This window comes from Aureobasidium pullulans (assembly GCF_000721785.1).
Source record: "Aureobasidium pullulans EXF-150 unplaced genomic scaffold scaffold_21, whole genome shotgun sequence".
Taxonomy (NCBI): Eukaryota; Fungi; Ascomycota; class Dothideomycetes; order Dothideales; family Saccotheciaceae; genus Aureobasidium; species Aureobasidium pullulans.
In genome coordinates, this window is record NW_021941041.1 from 378,121 (window position 1) to 396,879 (window position 18,759).

Below are 18,759 nucleotides of genomic sequence, written 5' to 3' on the forward strand. Positions count from 1 at the left end.
GTCACGGATTTGCACCGCCACCGCGGAAGCCTCAGCCACGTTCGTCTCGTGTGGTGCAGATGATGAGCGTGTGATGCACAGTGCCATGATTTGATCTTGCTTAATATTCCCATCAGTACACAGATCAAACATGTCAGATGAGCCAGATCAGAGCAGCTCAAATGCAGCGGCTGTAGCAGATAAGGACGCCTCGGACGAGGTCACAACCCAGCCGACGACATCTCCGGAAGCCAAAGATATGCGAGAACATGGAGAAGATGTGATGGAGAACTCTCAGGAAATCAGGCCGCCTCTACCGCCTAGACCATCCAATCTGGATCTACTGGAAGAACGGGGTTCTGGAGGTTCGATCCGATTGCCGAAACGAATGGCTTCACGGCCAAACTTGCAAGCACGACCGACGACCGCAGTTTCCTTGACAGATGTCCACACATCAAACAATTTCGAAGACCGAAGATCTCGCAATCTTTCTCCACCAAGCCGGCCTGTGTCGAGGAAACAGAGTACGGCCACTATTAACAGGTTTCGAAGTCGCGTCGGTAGTGACGCAGCAGAAACGAGCAGTTTACGCAGCTACGCCAATACGGTCGGGACTGCTGGTGAGATGGAAAGTCTACTTGGGGACCCATTCCCTACAAGTCCTGCGTGGAAGGCACTGAGCGCGCAATTGGAAAAGGAAAACCCAATGGATCATGTTTTCGATGAGGACGATATCTTCAGCCTCCGGATGCATCATGAGTTTGATGAGTTGGAGGAGTTTCGGTCCAATGGCACGAATGAGGAGTTTTTGATGAATTCGTGGACATCGAAACTCAAGCACTTCTTCATCTTGTCATCGGCGGGGAAACCCATCTGGAGTCGACATGGTGATGACCAAGTCATTGCCAATCATATCGGAATACTCCAGACCCTTATATCTTTCTATCAGGACGTCAATGACAACCTACGAGGCTTCACGGCAGGAAACGCGAGATTCGTGATTCTGTCCAAGGGTCATTTGAACTTGGCAGCCATTAGCAGACTCGGCGAGAGTGACTTACAGCTTAAGACGCAGCTGGAATCTCTGTACATGCAGATTCTGTCAACACTCACTCTGCCCAGCATGCAGCGCATGTTTTCAAACAGACCTTCTACGGATCTGCGACGACCGCTCCAAGGCACAGAAGTTTTGCTCGGCGCATTGGCCGATGGCTTCACAAGAGGTTCTCTGCCCACCCTGCTCTCAGCACTCGAATGCTTGAAAATCAGGAAATCACACCGTCAAGTCATCAACAATACCCTTCTCAAAGTCAAGTCGCCAAATCTTCTCTACGGTCTCATGGTAGCAGGAGGCAGACTGGTGAGCGTAGTACGACCCAGAAAACACTCTCTACACCCGGGAGACCTTCAACTCATCTTCAACATGCTCTTCGAAGCCGGGAGCGTCAAAACCGGCGGTGGCGAGAATTGGATCCCATTGTGTTTGCCCGGATTCAACAATACAGGTTTCTTGTACATGTATGTAAGTTTCCTGGACCTTGGCGACGAGCATGCCAAAGTGTCAGAAGAGCGACCGCAGACTTCTTCGACCAGAGATGATGATCAACTAGCCATCATCCTCATCAGTGCAGACAAAGAAGCCTTTTACGAATTACGCCAGATGCGCGACGATTTGATTGAAGTAAGCCCCTACCCCTGTTCCATTCTCCCAATCTCTCTTGACCAGAAACCCACTTACACATCTTTCCTCTCTAGCAACTCAACCAAAACAACAGCATGACAATCCTAAAATCCTCCATCCGCCACGGCCGCCCTTCCATCCCTTCCATCCTCCCTTCCTCCCCCCTCCTCCACTTCATCTACAAATCCCGCCCCAACGTCCAATTCTTCTGCCCGTCCTTTTCCCCACACTTTACATCCCTGGTGCCCCACCGTCGTCTCGTCTCCCTATACTCCGCTCTACACACCAGCATCCACAACAAAACCGCACATTTAAAAGTCCACTACGCTTGCGCCAGAGATGCCGTGGCGTTGGGCTGGGAAACGGGGCAGTATGAGGTTTATGCTGTCGCGGGGGGTGGAGTCGAGAGGGCGGTTTTGGCGAAAGCGGCGCAGGAGGTTGTGAGGTGGGTCAAGAGGGAGGAGGAGAGGGTGTTTATCATTGGTGGTGCTGTGTTTTAGAGGGGAAGAGATTGATCCGAGGTGGAGATTGACGTTTTCCGGTAGAATAGAATATCGAATTTCTCCTTTTCGTGGTGCAGGAAGTGAGAGTTGGGTTTTTTTATCTGTGCTTGTAATCTGGCGGGATTGGCATATTGTATCTTGCTGTGAAAGATTGTTTTTATGGGAATCTCATCATGTTATATGCAAGAAAAGCGTGGCAACAGATGATACTATTTGCTAGACCATGGCAACAGATGATACAATCTGCTGAAGATCACAATTGAGGCATAGGGGAAGAAACCGTTTTCTGGAAAGATGTGCTTCTTGATGCGCTTTGCAGCGTCAATCTAATGGACTTTCATCTACTTGCTAGCTACCGTGGTGTCTTCTTTAGATCATCGCCTCATGATGGGAATATTTCATAGCCGCTGTAAACCGTGTATTCCAGCTGTGCGTAGCTCTGTGATGGCATAAAGGTGCGATGTGTGGAGCGAGTGGTGTGGCTCTCGATGGTGGCCAGCGCGCTGGAGAAAGTATTCTGCATATGTACAGTGTTGCAGTGCGTCCTTGCCTCGTCTTCGAGATGGCATAATAGCTGCGACTGATCCGATCAGTCAGCCCCGTGGCTGCCCGATCGAGCTTGTGAATGTTGGAATATGTGTCTGATCAAGTGGCACCGTGTTGGTCTCAAGGCTCTGCATCTGCGGCACGATGATGTTCCAACCATGCCAAACGCATAACGTCGTATAAGAACAAGAATTGGGCCTCGCTCTGGACCATCATCATGCGCTGTCTTCTCATGGCATTGACAGTATCGAAGATAGGGTCGACATCGTCAGGGACTGAATCGAGGTTGCCGCGTTCCAGATGAGCGAGTAGGAAGTCCAAAGCAATAAAAGTACCTGATCTGCCAACGCCGGCCGAGCAATGGATGATGCGAGGACTGGCTGTTGCCGATGGTTCAGACGCAGGGTCGAGTGCAGGTGGAAATTCAGCAGGGGTTGGCACATTCGGTGGCTTGTTCAGTTCGGCGGATTTTGTGATGAGTTTAAGCATGGCGTTGCGGTTCTCGCCTTCCGGTACCGAGAAATCCGGCCATCCCACGAACAACAGGTGATAAATCTCCTTCTCCTTCCAGTCCTCGTCGTCATTCTGATCTTCTTCAGCTTTGGCGGACTTGTAATGCAGTTTCAGGTGACGCATGGCACAGCGACTTGTGGCATCCTCTTCTACTGAAATGAGCTCGACTTTGCCTTCGAAACCTGTTGCAAGTACGATTAGCATGACTCATCCGCATGCGTTATACTGCTCTCCTGAAGATAGTTTGGCATGTTTGAGGCCATCGCGATGCAGAGTTGTACCGCGTTCGATGTATCACTCCGCTGAGAGCGTCCAACAAGACGAGCTCTCAGTGGAGAAAGGCACCGAGTGGGATAGCTTTCTGCAATGCGATAGTCTCAAACATGTTGAACTGCGAGTGCGAGACACTTACCATCGTTGATCTCAGGGTCTGGTTGGAGTTCGAGCGGTGTTTCAGGGGTATCGGGGAAGTACTTGAAGCACTTCTCACGGCCGGCCTCATGGGTCTGAGTGAGCATGACGACCACGGCAGGTGTATCCCGGCCTGTCTCCTGGGCAAGCATGCGGTAGAACTGAGATGTAGAAGTGCTCTTCGGACCTTGAGTGGCAATGTATCGGCGCGGGCCCAGAGCGATAGGTGATGCGTTGATGTAATCGTTATAACCCTCAGCGACAGCCAGCTTGATACGATTATTGGCAAAAGGCTCAACATTGATGTAGCGATTGCGAATAGCGATGTCGTTGCCTGTCAAGCGGGCCCATTCCGACTCTTGCTCTGGATTGTCGTGTTGTTCGGATAGTCGATCGCGTTGGTCGTTTTCGAGATAGTTGAAGTTATGTATGAGGGTCGATCGGTCCTGTCGAAGGAACTGAGGCAAGGCAGAAGGCATTTCTGATGAAAGCGATTGAGTCGAAGCCGAGCGAGTAGCCATGGCGCGCCTAATACTGGCGGAGCGTCGTTCAAGAAACTTTTGTTGCTTCTCAAGTAGGCGGATGCGCCGGGGCGAACGTGGGTGAGCCAACTTGACGGGCGGCGGCTGAAGTTATATAGTCGTATGCGCGGGCGAGAGCCTGATAGAAGGGACTAGAAGCGACAAAGGATAAAGATACCGAGTGTGAGTGAGAGCGATGGTCTCAATCGACTTGTTCAATTTCGAGGCTCAAAAGTGTAAAGTCTGAAACATGACATGACGATGACCGAGGGGCAGGAGGCCCCTCCATCTCGCATCTCACGTCGGCTGTTGTTTATCCCGAGCTTCGTCTGGGAAATTACCCGCAGAAAGGCAGGAAGGCTGACCATTTCTACGATGAGTCCAAAGAGAGCCGACATACGAGAGACTCTCTGCGGACACGGTGCAAGACTGAACAACTTCGTGCATTGCAGCAGCTGAGATTGGGGTAGTCGTGTGCTGTGCTAAGAGGCACGAAAGAATGTCAAACGCCGGCTGCACTTTCCCTGCCCGGGCGCGCGCCTTTCCCGAAAGTCCATTATCTCCGTAGCCATCATCGAAGCACGCACCTTCCTTCCTAATACTCAGGCTCGAACAATTCATTATTGCGATCGAGCACCTGCCTGATCTTGACAGTCGCAATCAACATGGCTCCCTGGGTAGCAGTCGTCGAGGTTAGCTGCACAACATATTCTTCTGCGTCGCCACTCAATCACTGACATTCACACAGGCATGGCTAGTCAAACGAGTATGCGCCGTCTATTTTCGCACAACCGAAACGCCACTGACACATGGATGAATAGCTCCTCGAAAGTCACACCTTCCATCAGGGTGTCCGCAGAGTCCACAAGGGCGTCCATCGCCTCCGCCACGGTCCTCTGGAGGGAGATGAGGGAGGCACCAACATCGAGAGTGTGTTTCCATCTCGTAGTCATTCTCCAACACCAGTCACTTACAACCAGCAGAACAAGGACCAGGCTTTGGAAGTCATCTTTGGGAAGAGATTCAGACACAGGCCGGTCTTCGTAAGAATGAGGCAGACCCGCTGCAGAAGTCCGACCCTTTGCACAAGTCCGATCCGTTACACACCTCGCAGCACAAGCCCAACGAACCTGCAAAAGAGCGTAAGAGATGGCCATTATCTTGCCGCATACACAAGCTGATTCATACAGCGCAACAACCAAAGGAGAGCTTCATCAACCACTTCCTGAACGAACTTCTCACCCAAACAAAAGGCGGCGACAAGAAGTGATGATACGATCTGCACCAATCTTCCACACTCACGTCCTCACGGCTTTACGACCGCACGATCTCACTCACTACGCTTCTCACCTTTGATCTGACATGAACTGCATGCATCGGATTATTGGTATAGCACGGCGCTTTACACTTGTTCCTCCATGGTCACCTGCAGCCGCCTACGCCACTCTTCGCACTTGAGGTCGAGTTTTCAATCGATGCAGCCGCCCGATCGGGCTGCCTACCAGATGCCAAAGACCAGCTTCTAGCAAGATCACGAAGAGACCATGAAGACACCCTGAACGAGCCTGGGCAGACCAGTTGCAGTTGACCACATGTCCATGAGATACTGTCTTGCTCTTTTAAAATCACTGAAGATCATGTTTAGTCGAGGTAGATTGCATCTTCTTCTTCTTAAATAGCACAAGAAAAGATCAATCATACACTCCTTTTGCTATACTCTCACATCAATCACGAATCGATTTCTGGGCGATTGACTAGATGGCCCGCCCAAATGTATTCTCGCACTCCTACTCCCCTTTACTCTTACAGTATCTTGAAGGCAGAATCGACCACTTGAAATGCCATCCATCAGATCCGAGGACCCTGATCGATTCTTATTAGCCACCCCACGTCGAATCTACGTCATGCTTACAAAATGCTTCCTCGGACATGTAAATACAACCCTCTTCGCATTGTTCAATCGTGAGATCAATCCCTCGTAAACAACTATCAATTACGTTTACGATAACACAGAACCCTTTCAATCATGCCTAACGCAATCGTCACCGGAGCTACTGGTGAGTAGCTGATCTCCCTCACTCGCGTCCAACGCATTCTGACCATGTTCCAGGCATCCTCGGCCGCGAGATCGTCTTCGAACTCGCAAAGGATACAAAGACATGGTCCAACATCTACGCTCTCTCTCGCAGCAAGAAGGAAGACTACCCATCAAGTGTCAAGCACTCCCACCTCGACCTCCAAGCCGACCCTCAGGAAATGGCCAAAGAGCTTCAAAACATAAACGCCGAATACGTCTTCTTCACCGCCTACCTCGCCAAAGACGATGAAGATGAAGCCACGAAGGTCAACGGAGATATGCTCCAAAACTTCATTTCTGCTCTCAAGATCACCGGAGCCGCAAAGAACATCAAACGCTTTATCCTAACCACAGGCTGCAAACAATACGGCGTCCATTTCGGCGTCCCCAAAAACCCAATGCAAGAATCTGACGCCTGGCTTAAACACCCTTCTTACCCATCGAACTTCTACTACCGCCAGCAAGAAATCCTACACAAGGCCGCCGCAGAAAATGGCTGGCAGTGGACAGTCACTTACCCCAACGATGTCATCGGCGTCGCCAAAGGAAATTTCATGAACTTGGTCTCTGCAGTGGGCATCTATGCCGCCATAACCAAGGAGTTGAAGCAACCTTTCATCTGGCCAGGCTCTCCACACTTCTACACCAAATTCGACAGTTTGACGAGCTCAACTCTGCATGCGAAATTCAACACATGGGCCGCTTTTGCACCTGGAGCTGCTGATCAGGCTTTCAATGTCGTGAACGGCGATGTAGAGTCTTGGCAGAACTTGTGGCCTAGAGTCGCTGCTAAATTCGGTCTGCAAATTCCGGATAAAATGTTTACGGATGAGGATCTCAAAAACGATTTCGGCGACGATGGACTTCTCATGCCACTTATGGATACACCTCCTATTTCCGAATTCGCAGCTGATCGCGGTCTAGTCGACGCTCCGATCACGAAGAAATCTCTGGTGGAAGGTAAAATCGATCTTGCCAAGTGGGCACAGAAGCCTGAGGTCAAGAAAGCTTGGGAGACCCTCGCCGACAGAGAAGGATTGGACAAATCTGCATTTGAANCTCTCAACCACGAACAGTCTTAGCACCAGTAACAAAACTCATCTGTCCTCCACCCTCAATCGACCCCGAACCAGCCTCACCACCCTGAAGCACCGAAAGCACATAACTCATCTAACACTCATCATTCGAGAGGGTTGAAAGCGGCAGTGTCCTCTTCGCGATATCGGTATCTGCATTTTCCCCCTGGATTTGGGTTGCGAATGTTGTAGGGGTGGGGATGTCGGATACAGAGGCCAGTGAGATTGAGATTGAGATAGCAGGAGTAGGAGTATTGGTGGAAGCGATGATGGCATCAGAGATGGCGGCGTTGAAATTTGTGATGGCAGTTACTGTTTCGATGTTGGAAAAAGAGTCATCGTTAGCGTTTGATGTCTTTGATGCCGCAATACTCAAAGTCTCGGTGTGGGTATATGTTCGGGTATAAGTCGTTCGTCCCACACCATAGACGTATGGCGAATGCGTTACAGTACTTGGGTAATATCGATAACTGACGGTGAGGTCGAGGGTAGTTGATTCTTTGGCTGTATTGCTGGAAATTACACTGCTAGAGAGACTGGCAGTAGCGGTGGTCGCGCCTGCAGTGTTCGAGTGGGTTTTTGTCCAAGTGATTATCTCGGTAATTTCTTTGTCAACCCATGGTGGTCGAGGCGGAAATATAATAGGATTTGGCCATGAGTAAGGTTCCCTGATTATCGTGGTAGTCATGACCTCGATCCCTGGAGCAAAAGATGCAATGGTTGTGATACCAGCTCCTGAGGTAGAAATGGCTTCTGTGGTCCTTGGCTCCGCGGCAATATGATTCTTAGTCAGAGTGACTACCACATACTCGGGCGTTTCTGTCAATGGCCGTGGGACAGGGAGGTTGGTATCGAACAAAGAATCCGGCCATCGTGTAGCTATCGTGCGAGTGACGAGATCGTCGGAGGGAACTGCGTCTTCAGAGCTTGCGGTAGCCGTCTTGGAAGGCATATCCGTCGTGGCTGAAGCGGCACGCTGACCAGAAGCTGTAGAGGACGACCTTTTGCGTTCAAGCCAAGACACGAGGTCAGGATTCATTGTTGGAATTATAGGCCAATCCAAAGAAGCAGCAGAAATCATTGACCTAAGATCTACGACTTCAGTGGGTTTGACATGACTGTCGGTGATGTCGGCAGGGTGAACAAGACGACTGCTCTCAGTGCTGGCGATGGCGATGGCTGCGGCGGAAGTGTATTGAACGCATGATGATAGCAAGAGTACAAGACCGAGGGCTTTGGGGAAAGCCGTAAGGTCATTCATGGCTGGTCTGGTCATAAGCGGAGTGTGTGAGAAAAGAAATATGGGGAGGGTTGAACTGCGATGGCAGGGTGAAACCTCGAATAAGGTGGACAAATCGATTGAAAGGTGCCAGAGATATATGGTAATTAGCAGCCCACCCAACACCATATGGACAAAAAGCCAAAGGAGTATACATTGAGGTGGTTCCGTGGTTTGAGGAACTTTCTTCCTTGAAATGCATGTTGAGAAAAGACGCCACGAGCAAATTCGCAAACCGAACAACTTCAGCACACCTATGCATACCATGGCGGCTCTACCGGAACTTTCATACGCAGTGCCAGAAGTGCTTTTCAGATTTGGATCTGGCGTAGAACCACACCTCTGGTCTTCTCACGGATCTTTATGATCAGATGATGGTGATGAAATCCGTCTCTTACGGTTTCCCAATTTCTCCGACGTCCATATGAGCTGGGGCAACCACCGCGGCAGCCGAGCGACTAGTAGAAATCTCTAGAGAGGGAGTTGGCGTGATCAATGGAAAATCGAAGTTTGGAGCAGTGGTCAGGATACGGGCGGTAGTATCATCACCTCCCGCAAGCTCGGCTCCAGTGTTCGCGCTGCTGCCTCCGATGCCGCAGAGCCCAATCTTGCACCAGAATCTGTCCAGGAGCATGGGTTTGGAATTTTTATGACCCAAATTGGCCTGAAGCGAGGGTCGTTGTAGATGGCTCGAATAATTGTAAGAAAGACGAATAGAATGGAGAAGTAAGCAAACGCAGTAAAGCAGGGCATCGGTTCTGGTTTTGCCCACACTTCGAAAAAGAAACAAACCATCATCAACAATAGCATGGGACTGAGTTTCTGGTGATTGTAGTCGCAGCAGAAAACTAGGAGAAGTGTGGAGGTTGGTCCGCAGACTTGCGCATGTTTGGTACTCGAAACTTCGATAAATCATGAAAATATTTCCCTTCAAGTTATTGATCGCGTGTGATCAGTCCTGTTGTTCCAATTACCGTCGCGGTTGAGCAGCTGCTACTCGCAAACGTATGATTTCCAATCGTCGGTATTTCCTTGCACATAAATCGCAGCCTTTGGCCAAGCGCAAAGCTTTCTGCTTCTTGTCTCTCCGTTTGTGGGTTTTGTAGTTAACACTTCCTCAGGCTTCTCTCCTCTCTCAACCCAATCCATTAACGCAGGTACTGTGTGATATGTCGCGGGCACTTGAGGGTAGAACGATGCAGCACCACAGTGTCCACCGCCAGGTATCATGAAAACGTTGTAGAAGTCCGAAATATCGTCGTCGAAGAAAGATTGAACATCCTCGTAGTGTTGAATCGGCCATGTCTGGGCATTGAAGGGGTCAGCCCAGCCTTGATAGACGAGCAATCTGCCGCCTCGATCGCGGAAAGCAGTGAGGTTCGCACTGATTGCATCAATGAAAGCTCCAGCATTTGTATCCACATCTGCTACATCGCTTGTCCAATTGAAGGCTGAGGCGTTATAACTGAGGTTACCGTAGACCAAATTCTGGAGGATCGGAACTGAGAAATCATGGGAGAGTGAGCCCTCCTGTAAGATCCATTGGATCTCCGAGCCGTGTGCGAACCCGGGATAGAGTACTTCCCCTGTGTCGGAATCTTTCGGTCCAGCGTAAATTGCTTTTGCCGCGACAATCTGATCCGGAGTGAGGCAAGTGACAGTGTTGTTGTTGCGTGGTATTTGGGTAGCGTTGCAAGCCAGAGAATCGATCGAAAAGTTACACTTAAGTGGATGCCCAATCACCCCATCTTTGACGCCATCTTGGGCATCACAAGCTTCCAACACTGCTTGACCGGTGAAATTCAGTACGGTCTGTGGAAGGTACGCCGATGTGTTTTCTACGGCGTGTTGCGCGTTCCAGAGAAAGGAAAGAGCCAGATGAGAGTACCAGTTGCCAGGACAGCCAGCGATAATGCCGTCAAAAAGTTCTGGGTGATATTGTGCCAAAGCAAAACCTTGAGCTCCTCCTGTAGAGCAGCCGCTGTAGTAGCTGTAGGCTGCAGTTTTGTAGTAATAAGCTTCGATCAAATCCTTGGAAGATGGTACAAAGAGAGCGATGGCATCGTGAATCCAAGCTTGGACTTCCTCGGGATTGTGTAGGTAAGGTATATACGTATCAGGGGCTCCCGAGCCATCGTTGTTCAAACTAGCCAGATGACCAGCATCTCCAGCGGCAGACGCAAACCCAGAGTTCAGCTGCTGCATCAAGGCTGTCTTATCCAAGACTCCGGCCATTCCACCATTACCGACGGCCATGAAGCGGCCATTGTAGGGTAATGCATCTGGCAAGTAGACTGAAAAGTGTAAGGTGGAATTTCTGCCGTATGGGACTGTTGCATCGACTTCGCAAAAACCATGGCTGTTGTAGATGTTCTGCTGACCGCTAGTAATGTTGACGGTGTGAGGTGCGTGATAGGTAGTGTTCAAGATTTTGGTGTTCTCCGCAAGAGTGAGATTGTGTGTGAAGGATGCACAATCATTGTTCCTGATTGTGAGTAGAGCATTGGTGGCATGAACGGCACCAAGAGTGGCGGTAATGGCACTGGTCTTCATCGTGAAATTGTAGCGCTGGCAACCTGGCTTGACTTCCAAGGTACACCTTGACTCTTATGTGAATTTCGGGCTGTGCTCTCAGGCCGGCAAATGTCGCTCATCTTCACGCGCAAGTCTACCTTCTCTGGCTTGGAAGATGGACAGCCGTGCACATCCATGGCCATGATGACGAGAAAGTTTATTAAATGGTCTTGGTAGCAAGGAAGGAAAGAATGTCACCTTCTTTCCCGGCTTGGGGTCTCCACACCGTGTCATTGTCGGCTGGACAGAAGAGGCTTTTCGGCGCCGACGCCCGATGACCTCCATCGTCCTTTCCGAACCTTTCGGCCCTCGATGATCACTTATCCACCACATCGTGATACCATTGCCGCCTGTCGAAGGCGTGTGGTGCGTAACATGAATCGAATGTAGTAGGCCGCCGGGCGGAAATAACCGGACGTTGCTTTGGATATATGTCAAGCCAATGTCTCCCTGCTGTAAAATTCAGGAAGAGCAACAACTTGCAGGCTGAGCGAATTGACAATGCCAACGCAGAGACACCTTCGAATCGGCAACTGCAGCGGCGCGACTGGAGATGCGCCGCATGCTATGGCTCGCATGGTACGAGAAGCTGATGTTGATGTCATCACTGGCGACTGGTATGTCATCACCTTGTGAGAGTTTACTCTTCTGACAGAACTCAGGCTCTCCGAGATGAACATAGCCTGGGAATCGATCCGAAAGGCAGAAGATCCAGAGCTTGGCTATGATGTTGGGTTTCTTAGACAACTGACTGAGTGCATTGATGACATTGCCGAACGAAAGACCAAGATCATCACCAATGCTGGAGCAATGAACGCACCAGTACTTGCTCGTAAGGTTGAGGAGCTATGTCAAAGCCGCGGCCACGACTTGGTGGTAGCGACTATCCTGGGAGATGATGTGAGCTATCTGCTGAAACAGGGCAAATCTGGTCAAAGAGCCCTCGAGTTCCCTCACTTGGATCATCAAAATCAACTGCTCGAGGATTGGGATCCTGACCTTGAACCTACTTGCGCTGCCGCGTATATCGGCGCATGGGGTATCGTCGCAGCCCTCAGAGAAGGTGCTGATATCGTAATCTGCGGTCGCGTCACGGATGCCTCGCCAGTCGTTGGTGCTGCAGCTTGGTGGTATGGCTGGTCTGAGCAAAGCTATGATCAGCTTGCTGGAGCATTGATAGCAGGTCATCTCATCGAGTGCGGTCCATACGCAACAGGCGCAAATTTCTCCGGCTTCAAACAGTTTCTTTCCGAGCTGGTGGATCTCGCCTTCCCGATAGCAGAGATCACGCCGTCTGGAACCTGTTATATTACAAAGCCGGATTCTATGAATGGTGTAGTCAACAAGTTTAACATTACCTCTCAGTTGTTATACGAGCTGCAGGGACAAATGTACCTGAATCCAGACGTGGTCGCCGATATTGGGAGTATTCGAATCGAAGAGACCGGTCGCAAAAACTGCGTCTCGATCACTGGTTGTAAAGGCTTTCCGCCGCCAGCGACTACAAAGGTCATGGTGGCAGCTCCCGGAGGTTGGCAAGCAGAAACGACATACTACATCAACGGTCTCGACGTGCAAGAAAAGGCACAAATGATGAAGCAACAACTGCAAAGTATCTTCAGCGGCAGCAAGTTCTCAAAGTTTTCGGCCGAGCTTTACGGAACTCAAGTCGACAACCCGTCTTCGCAGCAAGCTGGCACTGTGATGTTACGAGTATTTGCACAAGCACGCAGAAAAGAAGATATCGCGGCAGAGAAGTTTAAGATTCCGCTGTATTCACTGCGTATGCAGAGTTATCCTGGTTACCACATGAACCTGGATTTCCGCACCATGGAGCCAAAGCAGTTCTATGAGATCTTTCCAGCAACTATCCCGCAAGCTACCATCAACCACGAAGCTGTAGTCGCTGGGAAAACAATATCAATCCCTCCACCGAGAAGAACTCAGCATTATCCAGTGCAAAGGCCATCTTCCGAGACGGCCGCCGCAATCGATCTGGAGAGCTTTGGTCCAACCGAGAGACGACCATTGGGCGCGGTCGTACATGCGCGATCGGGCGACAAAGCAAATAATTCTAACGCTGGCTTCTTTGTCCGACATGCTGATGAGTATCCTTGGCTACAATCTTTGCTCACAGTCAACAAACTAAAGGAATTGTTGCAAGATGACTATGCCGGACACAGTATCGAGCGATGCGAGTTCCCAAACATTCTTGCAGTGCACTTGTAAGTTCTGATTTAATTTTAGGTCTTCTCACAGAAGAGATGCTGATGTCCAACAGCCGCATCATGGATTTCCTCGACGGAGGTATTGCTTCAAGCGCACGCATTGACGGACTAGGCAAGGGCGTTGGGGAATATCTGCGAAGCAAGCACGTGAACATCCCGATCAGATTCCTGCAAAGAGGAACAATCTAAGTTTTGTTCGTCGTTCAAGAAATATGGGAGATGTCGCTCCTCTTATGATATTGATTGTGCTATGAACTTTCAGTATCCAGGCATTTGATACACAGACTCCGCAAATTCATTTTCATTTCCTAGATATCCCAGCCAATCCTGACTCAACTCCATGATCGGGTCTTCGATTTGCTGCGTGTTATACAAATGCTGCAGGTCATCGAAACAATGCAAGAACTCCGTGTCCACAGCCAGGGGCGAGAAGGTGGTCGTGTCTCGAGTTACCGTCATAATATTTCCAGCAAAGCTGTTGTTATTTACTGCAGGCTGTAAGGTTGGCTGAACCATCTGTTGAGCTTGAGCTGTTTGAAGCTTGATAGCATCACTCAAAACAGCATCAGCGAGACGGTCAAAGACCTCGTGGCAGTTACGCAGCGCATTCCACCGTTCAGAGACAGCCACTAGCACGTTTGAACAAGCTCTCGTGTCATTGACGACTTCAATTGTCGTTGGATCTTTTTGCAACGACGGTTCAGAAGGATTGCGCCAACGTGAGCGGAAGTGTCGACCACATGCGTAGACATAAGAAAGACCGGCCAGGAAGACAGACTGCAATGTGATCCAGCTATAGTTGATCTTGCGAGATTTGTGAAGACTAGCATAAATTGTAATGCTTTGTTTTGCAGAGTCAAAAATGTGCTGCAAGGATGCCGCATCATGCGAGACGTCAGGCAGGAGTGGCGAGGGACGCCAAAGGATTAGCATCGCATTGGAGTACAGCATATTGTACCACTCCGTCGAAAGATGACAAGAGGATAAGGAAGAATTTTGAATATTCTGCTCGAGGTGCAGGTCCTCGACTTCCTGTTTCCATCGGTCCAGGTCTTCGCAGAGCTCTTGCCGCAATCGTAAAACGTCTTGTTGTTTGACATTCGGAGCCTTTTTCCGATGGAGAGCAGACACAATCCGTCCGCAAAGTAGCCGGTAAGACACAATGTGTCTGAACACGAATGGTCTTGCCGCTTCTTCCGCTGCGTTGGGCATGATTGAGATGGTTTTATCTGTATCTGGACATGTGTGATCAAAATCCTCATCCCGAATGGCACAAGGTCTTCCAAGGATAAGTGAAGTTATCCTGTCCATACAAAGGACACTCCAAAAAGATCTTCTTTTGCTTTCCTGCAGCAGGTAACGCCTAGCTGTATCATCGTCATGGCCAGGTCCCTGCAGTTGGAAGACTGATTCTTTGTGCAAGCCCATCTCGAAGCATATACGAGCTGCTATGCCAACTAGTAGCCACATTGAACCCGAGTTATCCTGGATTGAACTTCCGGTCCTGTACTGACAAAGTAACAAGATGGCATGCAGAGCTTGCAGTCCTCCTAAACGAAGCACATTCCCGATCGTAGCCATCGCTCTGGCATGATGACTCTCTGCGCTAGGCAATTGGCGCCAGTCGTACTTGGAAACTTGAGCTGTACTGATCGCAAATAGCATATCCACAACAAACAGCTCATAAGGTGTCAGACTCGACACTCCTGAGCTGTAGAGACATTCTAACATCCTGTGTATCTCAGAAGGAATAAGGAAAGGGTAGCAGAGAAAGTCGTGATCGAGATAAGCTTGTACGAGCTTCCGAGCCAGTTTCTCCGGTGGTAATTCTCGTGGTAAATTGGCGGGGATGTCTTCGCAAGTTTCAGGAGAATCGACTGTGTGTATCGTCCCTGGTGGTGAAGGGTGCCTCGAGTAAGGGGCATCAACGCTCGCTCTCACTAGATCTGCAAAAAGTACACCACTCGTAGAGCCTAGGTATTGCCGTTCGCCAGCAGCACTTGTTGATAAGATAGAGACCTGAGCTGCGACATCACTTCTTCTGACTGAGTAGTCGGACGGTTCGGGCTCCTGGACCGGGTCAATTCGATCGTTCTCGTCGTTTCTCGGCGGACCGGTAGATCTGATTCTCGATAGTTCAGCAACCAGTGACTTGTTCCGGTTCTCAGCTTGAGCGAGGCGTCTCTCTAGTCGGTCCACCTCATCCGGTCGCACAGCCCTCGCTTTTGCCCGGTCAGTGTAGACGCATTGTGCCCCGCCTTTGTTGCAGGATGTGCAGGGCTGTAGTCGGTCGCATTTGCTTTTCCGGTGATAGCACCGATCGCAGTTAGTAGTTTGCATGCTGACTTGATGCAGCAGCGGTCGACGGTCGTAGGGGCCGACAGGACAGATATGGGGAAGACAATCGGCTGTGGGGTCCGAAGGATCGTCTATGTGGGGTCCTGCGGGGGTTACACCAGCGCTTAAAATGGTCCGATCTGCATCCTACAGAAGCGGTGGTTGGGGCCGGCGCCCGACAACGTATCTTTTCGTTTGCTCTTCCCATCTCTCAACAACTCCTCTGGATAATTCGGCATCGATCTTTCTGGTCGAACATCAGTGTATATATCTGGGAGCGTCTTCCCCAGATTTACCCCGGATCATACTTTCCATCTCATTTCCTCTACCATGACCAACACCAACGAGAAGGATGTCGGACCAGAGTTCATCAACGATGTTGAGTCCGGCAGCTCACAACAAGCATACACCAGAGGCGGCAGTCCCGAGGATAAGAAGCTTGTCTGGAAGCAGGATTTGAGGATCCTACCCATCTCTTGTGGTATCTACCTCTTGTGTTATCTCGACCGCTCCAACATCGGCAATGCTAAGGTTTTGAATGCTTCGACACACAATGACTTGCTTTCCGAGACCAACATGACGGCCTACCAATACACCATCGCGCTGATGGTATTCTTGATTGCCTACATGGTCTTCGAAGTACCATCCAATTACTTCCTCAAACGACTTTCTCCGAGCAAATGGATTGCCTTCTTGATGCTCTCGTGGTCAGTCATGACCATGGGGCTAGGTGGTGTCCATAATTTTGCTGGAGTCACAGCATTACGTTTCATGCTTGGAGTGTTCGAGGCAGGGCTCTTTCCCGGTCTTGTGTACTACCTCAGTAAGAGAATCCGGATCCCATTGGGAAATACAAACTAACGTCTTTTCTCAGCATTTTGGTATCGTACCGATGAGCGCTCGATAAGAGTGGCCTTTATCTTGGCTTCGGCGACATTGGCAGGTGCTTTTGGAGGAGCCATCGCGTACGGCGTTGGCCATATGAATGGTACCGGTGGTCTGTCAGCATTCCGGTGGCTATTCATCCTAGAGGGATTGCCATCATTGCTGTCGGCACCACTGGTATGGTTCTTCCTTCCCGATTATCCTGAGACTGTCAAATGGCTCTCCCCTGAGGAAAAAGCTCTTGCTGCAGAGAGATTGAAACTCGAAGGCTCGCACGGTGGCAGTAAGAGTATGACTTGGCAGGATGCTAAAGTCACACTGACCGATTGGAGACTTTACGCTCATTATGCCATCTACTTTGGCATCTCAACCCCGTTTAGCTCTTTGTCCCTCTTCACACCAACCATCACTGCAGGTCTGGGCTTCAAAGACCTTACGGCGCAGCTGATGACCGTTCCGCCGTATGCAGTGGCTTATGTGGTGACGCTTCTGGTGTCTTGGTCTGCCGACCATTTTGATGCGTAAGTAAACCAAGGCGATGGAGAAGATTCGAGATACTGACCACTCACAGTCGAGCTCTTCACTCCGCCATCTTCGCCACAGTAGGAGCCATTGGCTTCCTAGCCTCTGCTGTGCTTCCACCGGACGCATACAACGCTCGATATGGCTGCCTCATCGTGGCTGCTGCCGGTTCGTTTTCCTGCATCCCACCTCTTTTGGGATGGCTATCGTCCAACTTGCATAGTACTGCAGCGGCTGGACTAGCTATTGCTTTGAACATCTCTTTTGGTGCACCGGGACAGATCACGGGAGTCTGGATTTACAAGGCGGAAGAGAAGAAGAAGGGATACCCTACTGGTCATTGGGTAAATGCGGGCTTGCTTTTCTTTGTGGCTGCTGGCTGCATCTCCCTATTGTTCTTCTACAAGATCAAGAACAGGACGTTGAGACGAGAGGGCGTGGAGAGGCTATTCAGATATTGAGCTTGCTTATCTTGAGTAGCAAGAAATACCAAGTTTCAATACGTACAGTAAAAGTGATCGCCCCTATTCGAGGGCCAAAGCTTTTGTTGCGATATGTGATGAGCGTATGATTGTCGTGAGAAGCTCCTCAGCCTGCTAGGCGACTGTGCCTGTGCGCATGAACAGATTCGGTGGCAACTTGCGGTCCTGGAACTCCGCATCCACATCATACACCACTTCTTTCACAGGCTTGAAGCCCAACTTTTGGTACACGAATCTCCCCATAGCAGATCCCTCAGTCGTGGACTCAAGCTCTCCTCTGCGCTTAGCTTCAACTAACCCCCACTCGACCAACTTGTTGGCAATGCCTCTTCTCTGAAACGAAGGATCTACCACGCAAAGATCCAGACTGAAAGTTGCTGGTGATGCGGTGCTCGCCTTTTCTTCCAGTGTCTTCACTCGCTGGCTCACGAAAGACGCGAAACATTGCTTCAGAAAACGTTGTTCTGATTCGTTTCCTGGGTAAAGGTCTTCCAGATCCGCAGCAGTGGTCACATCAGTCGAGGGCTTATCTCCTTGTCCATCAGCCATAGATAACTGTGCCCATATAGCAAACCCAGCAATGACGCGTTGTCGTGCATTTTGAGGATCAGGCACAGTGGCTTTGAGGTGGATTGTGTTCGGCTCTCCAGAATTATTCTTGGTGACAGTTTGATAGCGTTTGACCATTCGTGAAATGCCTGCAGATTTTCCCTTTGGTGTATTCCAACCAGGGTTCATGGCTTTCCAGAAGGCGTCGTTGGTTTGTTCGCCGAAGCATTTGGAAATTATCTCGAAGGCGGCGGTGAAGTCTTGTTCATTGTCGATTACTTCGACAGTCACGTCGGCAGCCTTTTGTGTTATCTGGTTCATCTTCTCGTGTGGGAGTGGATATATTGAAACGATTTTGGTCGCTATTCGTGAGGAAGGAGAAGGTGCGATGGGAGTTGTCGTCGAAGTGGGGCCGAGGTGAAGTTGCCAGATTTCAGACATCTCTTGGAACTTGGCGTCTCTTTTGACCATCAACGCACTTGCAGACGTTACGATTTACTTTTCGACTCTGTATACCCATAGTATCGTTAACTTATCTGGTGGTGTGATCCGTCAATTCTCACAGCCTCTGACTCAGTAGTCTTATCTCCGTTCGA

At 50.1% G+C, this 18,759-nt stretch overlaps 10 protein-coding genes across 10 annotated transcripts; 5 read left to right on the top strand and 5 right to left on the bottom strand.

Annotated features, from left to right (window-relative positions):
• Window positions 1–87: 87 nt before the first annotated feature.
• M438DRAFT_348436 (DUF254-domain-containing protein) lies at window positions 88–2,421 on the top strand. Its single transcript, XM_029906147.1, has 2 exons — window positions 88–1,660; window positions 1,735–2,421. Exons 1-2 carry the CDS (start codon window positions 131–133, stop codon window positions 2,158–2,160), a joined length of 1,956 nt encoding a protein of 651 aa, XP_029757263.1. The 5' UTR covers window positions 88–130; the 3' UTR covers window positions 2,161–2,421.
• On the bottom strand, window positions 2,422–4,426 carry M438DRAFT_348438 (uncharacterized protein). The gene is made up of 2 exons (XM_029906148.1): window positions 3,635–4,426; window positions 2,422–3,404 (listed from the first exon to the last, which is right to left on the bottom strand). The coding sequence occupies exons 1-2, from the start codon at window positions 4,152–4,154 to the stop codon at window positions 2,830–2,832; spliced, it is 1,095 nt and encodes a 364-aa protein (XP_029757264.1). The 5' UTR covers window positions 4,155–4,426; the 3' UTR covers window positions 2,422–2,829.
• A 393-nt stretch (window positions 4,427–4,819) lies between these two features.
• On the top strand, window positions 4,820–5,335 carry M438DRAFT_280637 (uncharacterized protein; the record flags this gene model as incomplete). Its single annotated transcript, XM_029901176.1, has 3 exons — window positions 4,820–4,846; window positions 4,903–4,920; window positions 4,976–5,335. 3 exons carry the CDS (start codon window positions 4,820–4,822, stop codon window positions 5,333–5,335), a joined length of 405 nt encoding a protein of 134 aa, XP_029757265.1.
• Window positions 5,336–6,107: 772 nt separating this feature from the next.
• M438DRAFT_399528 (NAD dependent epimerase/dehydratase family protein) lies at window positions 6,108–7,313 on the top strand (the record flags this gene model as incomplete). Its single annotated transcript, XM_029909421.1, has 2 exons — window positions 6,108–6,211; window positions 6,265–7,313. The coding sequence occupies exons 1-2, from the start codon at window positions 6,181–6,183 to the stop codon at window positions 7,311–7,313; spliced, it is 1,080 nt and encodes a 359-aa protein (XP_029757266.1). The 5' UTR covers window positions 6,108–6,180.
• Window positions 7,314–8,981: 1,668 nt separating this feature from the next.
• On the bottom strand, window positions 8,982–9,488 carry M438DRAFT_102089 (uncharacterized protein). The gene has a single exon (XM_029898638.1). The coding sequence runs from the start codon at window positions 9,394–9,396 to the stop codon at window positions 9,109–9,111; it is 288 nt and encodes a 95-aa protein (XP_029757267.1). The 5' UTR covers window positions 9,397–9,488; the 3' UTR covers window positions 8,982–9,108.
• A 91-nt stretch (window positions 9,489–9,579) lies between these two features.
• Window positions 9,580–11,303, bottom strand: M438DRAFT_377120 (tannase and feruloyl esterase; the record flags this gene model as incomplete). The annotated part of the gene is made up of 2 exons (XM_029908708.1): window positions 9,580–11,025; window positions 11,259–11,303. 2 exons carry the CDS (start codon window positions 11,301–11,303, stop codon window positions 9,580–9,582), a joined length of 1,491 nt encoding a protein of 496 aa, XP_029757268.1.
• Window positions 11,304–11,486: 183 nt separating this feature from the next.
• On the top strand, window positions 11,487–13,674 carry M438DRAFT_303376 (DUF1446-domain-containing protein). Its single transcript, XM_029902158.1, has 3 exons — window positions 11,487–11,777; window positions 11,823–13,385; window positions 13,442–13,674. Exons 1-3 carry the CDS (start codon window positions 11,662–11,664, stop codon window positions 13,575–13,577), a joined length of 1,815 nt encoding a protein of 604 aa, XP_029757269.1. The 5' UTR covers window positions 11,487–11,661; the 3' UTR covers window positions 13,578–13,674.
• On the bottom strand, window positions 13,613–16,217 carry M438DRAFT_102119 (uncharacterized protein). The gene has a single exon (XM_029898639.1). The coding sequence runs from the start codon at window positions 15,726–15,728 to the stop codon at window positions 13,647–13,649; it is 2,082 nt and encodes a 693-aa protein (XP_029757270.1). The 5' UTR covers window positions 15,729–16,217; the 3' UTR covers window positions 13,613–13,646.
• M438DRAFT_280576 (putative MFS transporter) lies at window positions 16,056–17,593 on the top strand (the record flags this gene model as incomplete). Its single annotated transcript, XM_029901173.1, has 3 exons — window positions 16,056–16,548; window positions 16,600–17,131; window positions 17,182–17,593. The coding sequence occupies 3 exons, from the start codon at window positions 16,056–16,058 to the stop codon at window positions 17,591–17,593; spliced, it is 1,437 nt and encodes a 478-aa protein (XP_029757271.1).
• A 135-nt stretch (window positions 17,594–17,728) lies between these two features.
• On the bottom strand, window positions 17,729–18,484 carry M438DRAFT_377124 (uncharacterized protein; the record flags this gene model as incomplete). The annotated part of the gene is made up of 1 exon (XM_029908709.1): window positions 17,729–18,484. One exon carries the CDS (start codon window positions 18,482–18,484, stop codon window positions 17,729–17,731), a length of 756 nt encoding a protein of 251 aa, XP_029757272.1.
• Window positions 18,485–18,759: the final 275 nt, after the last annotated feature.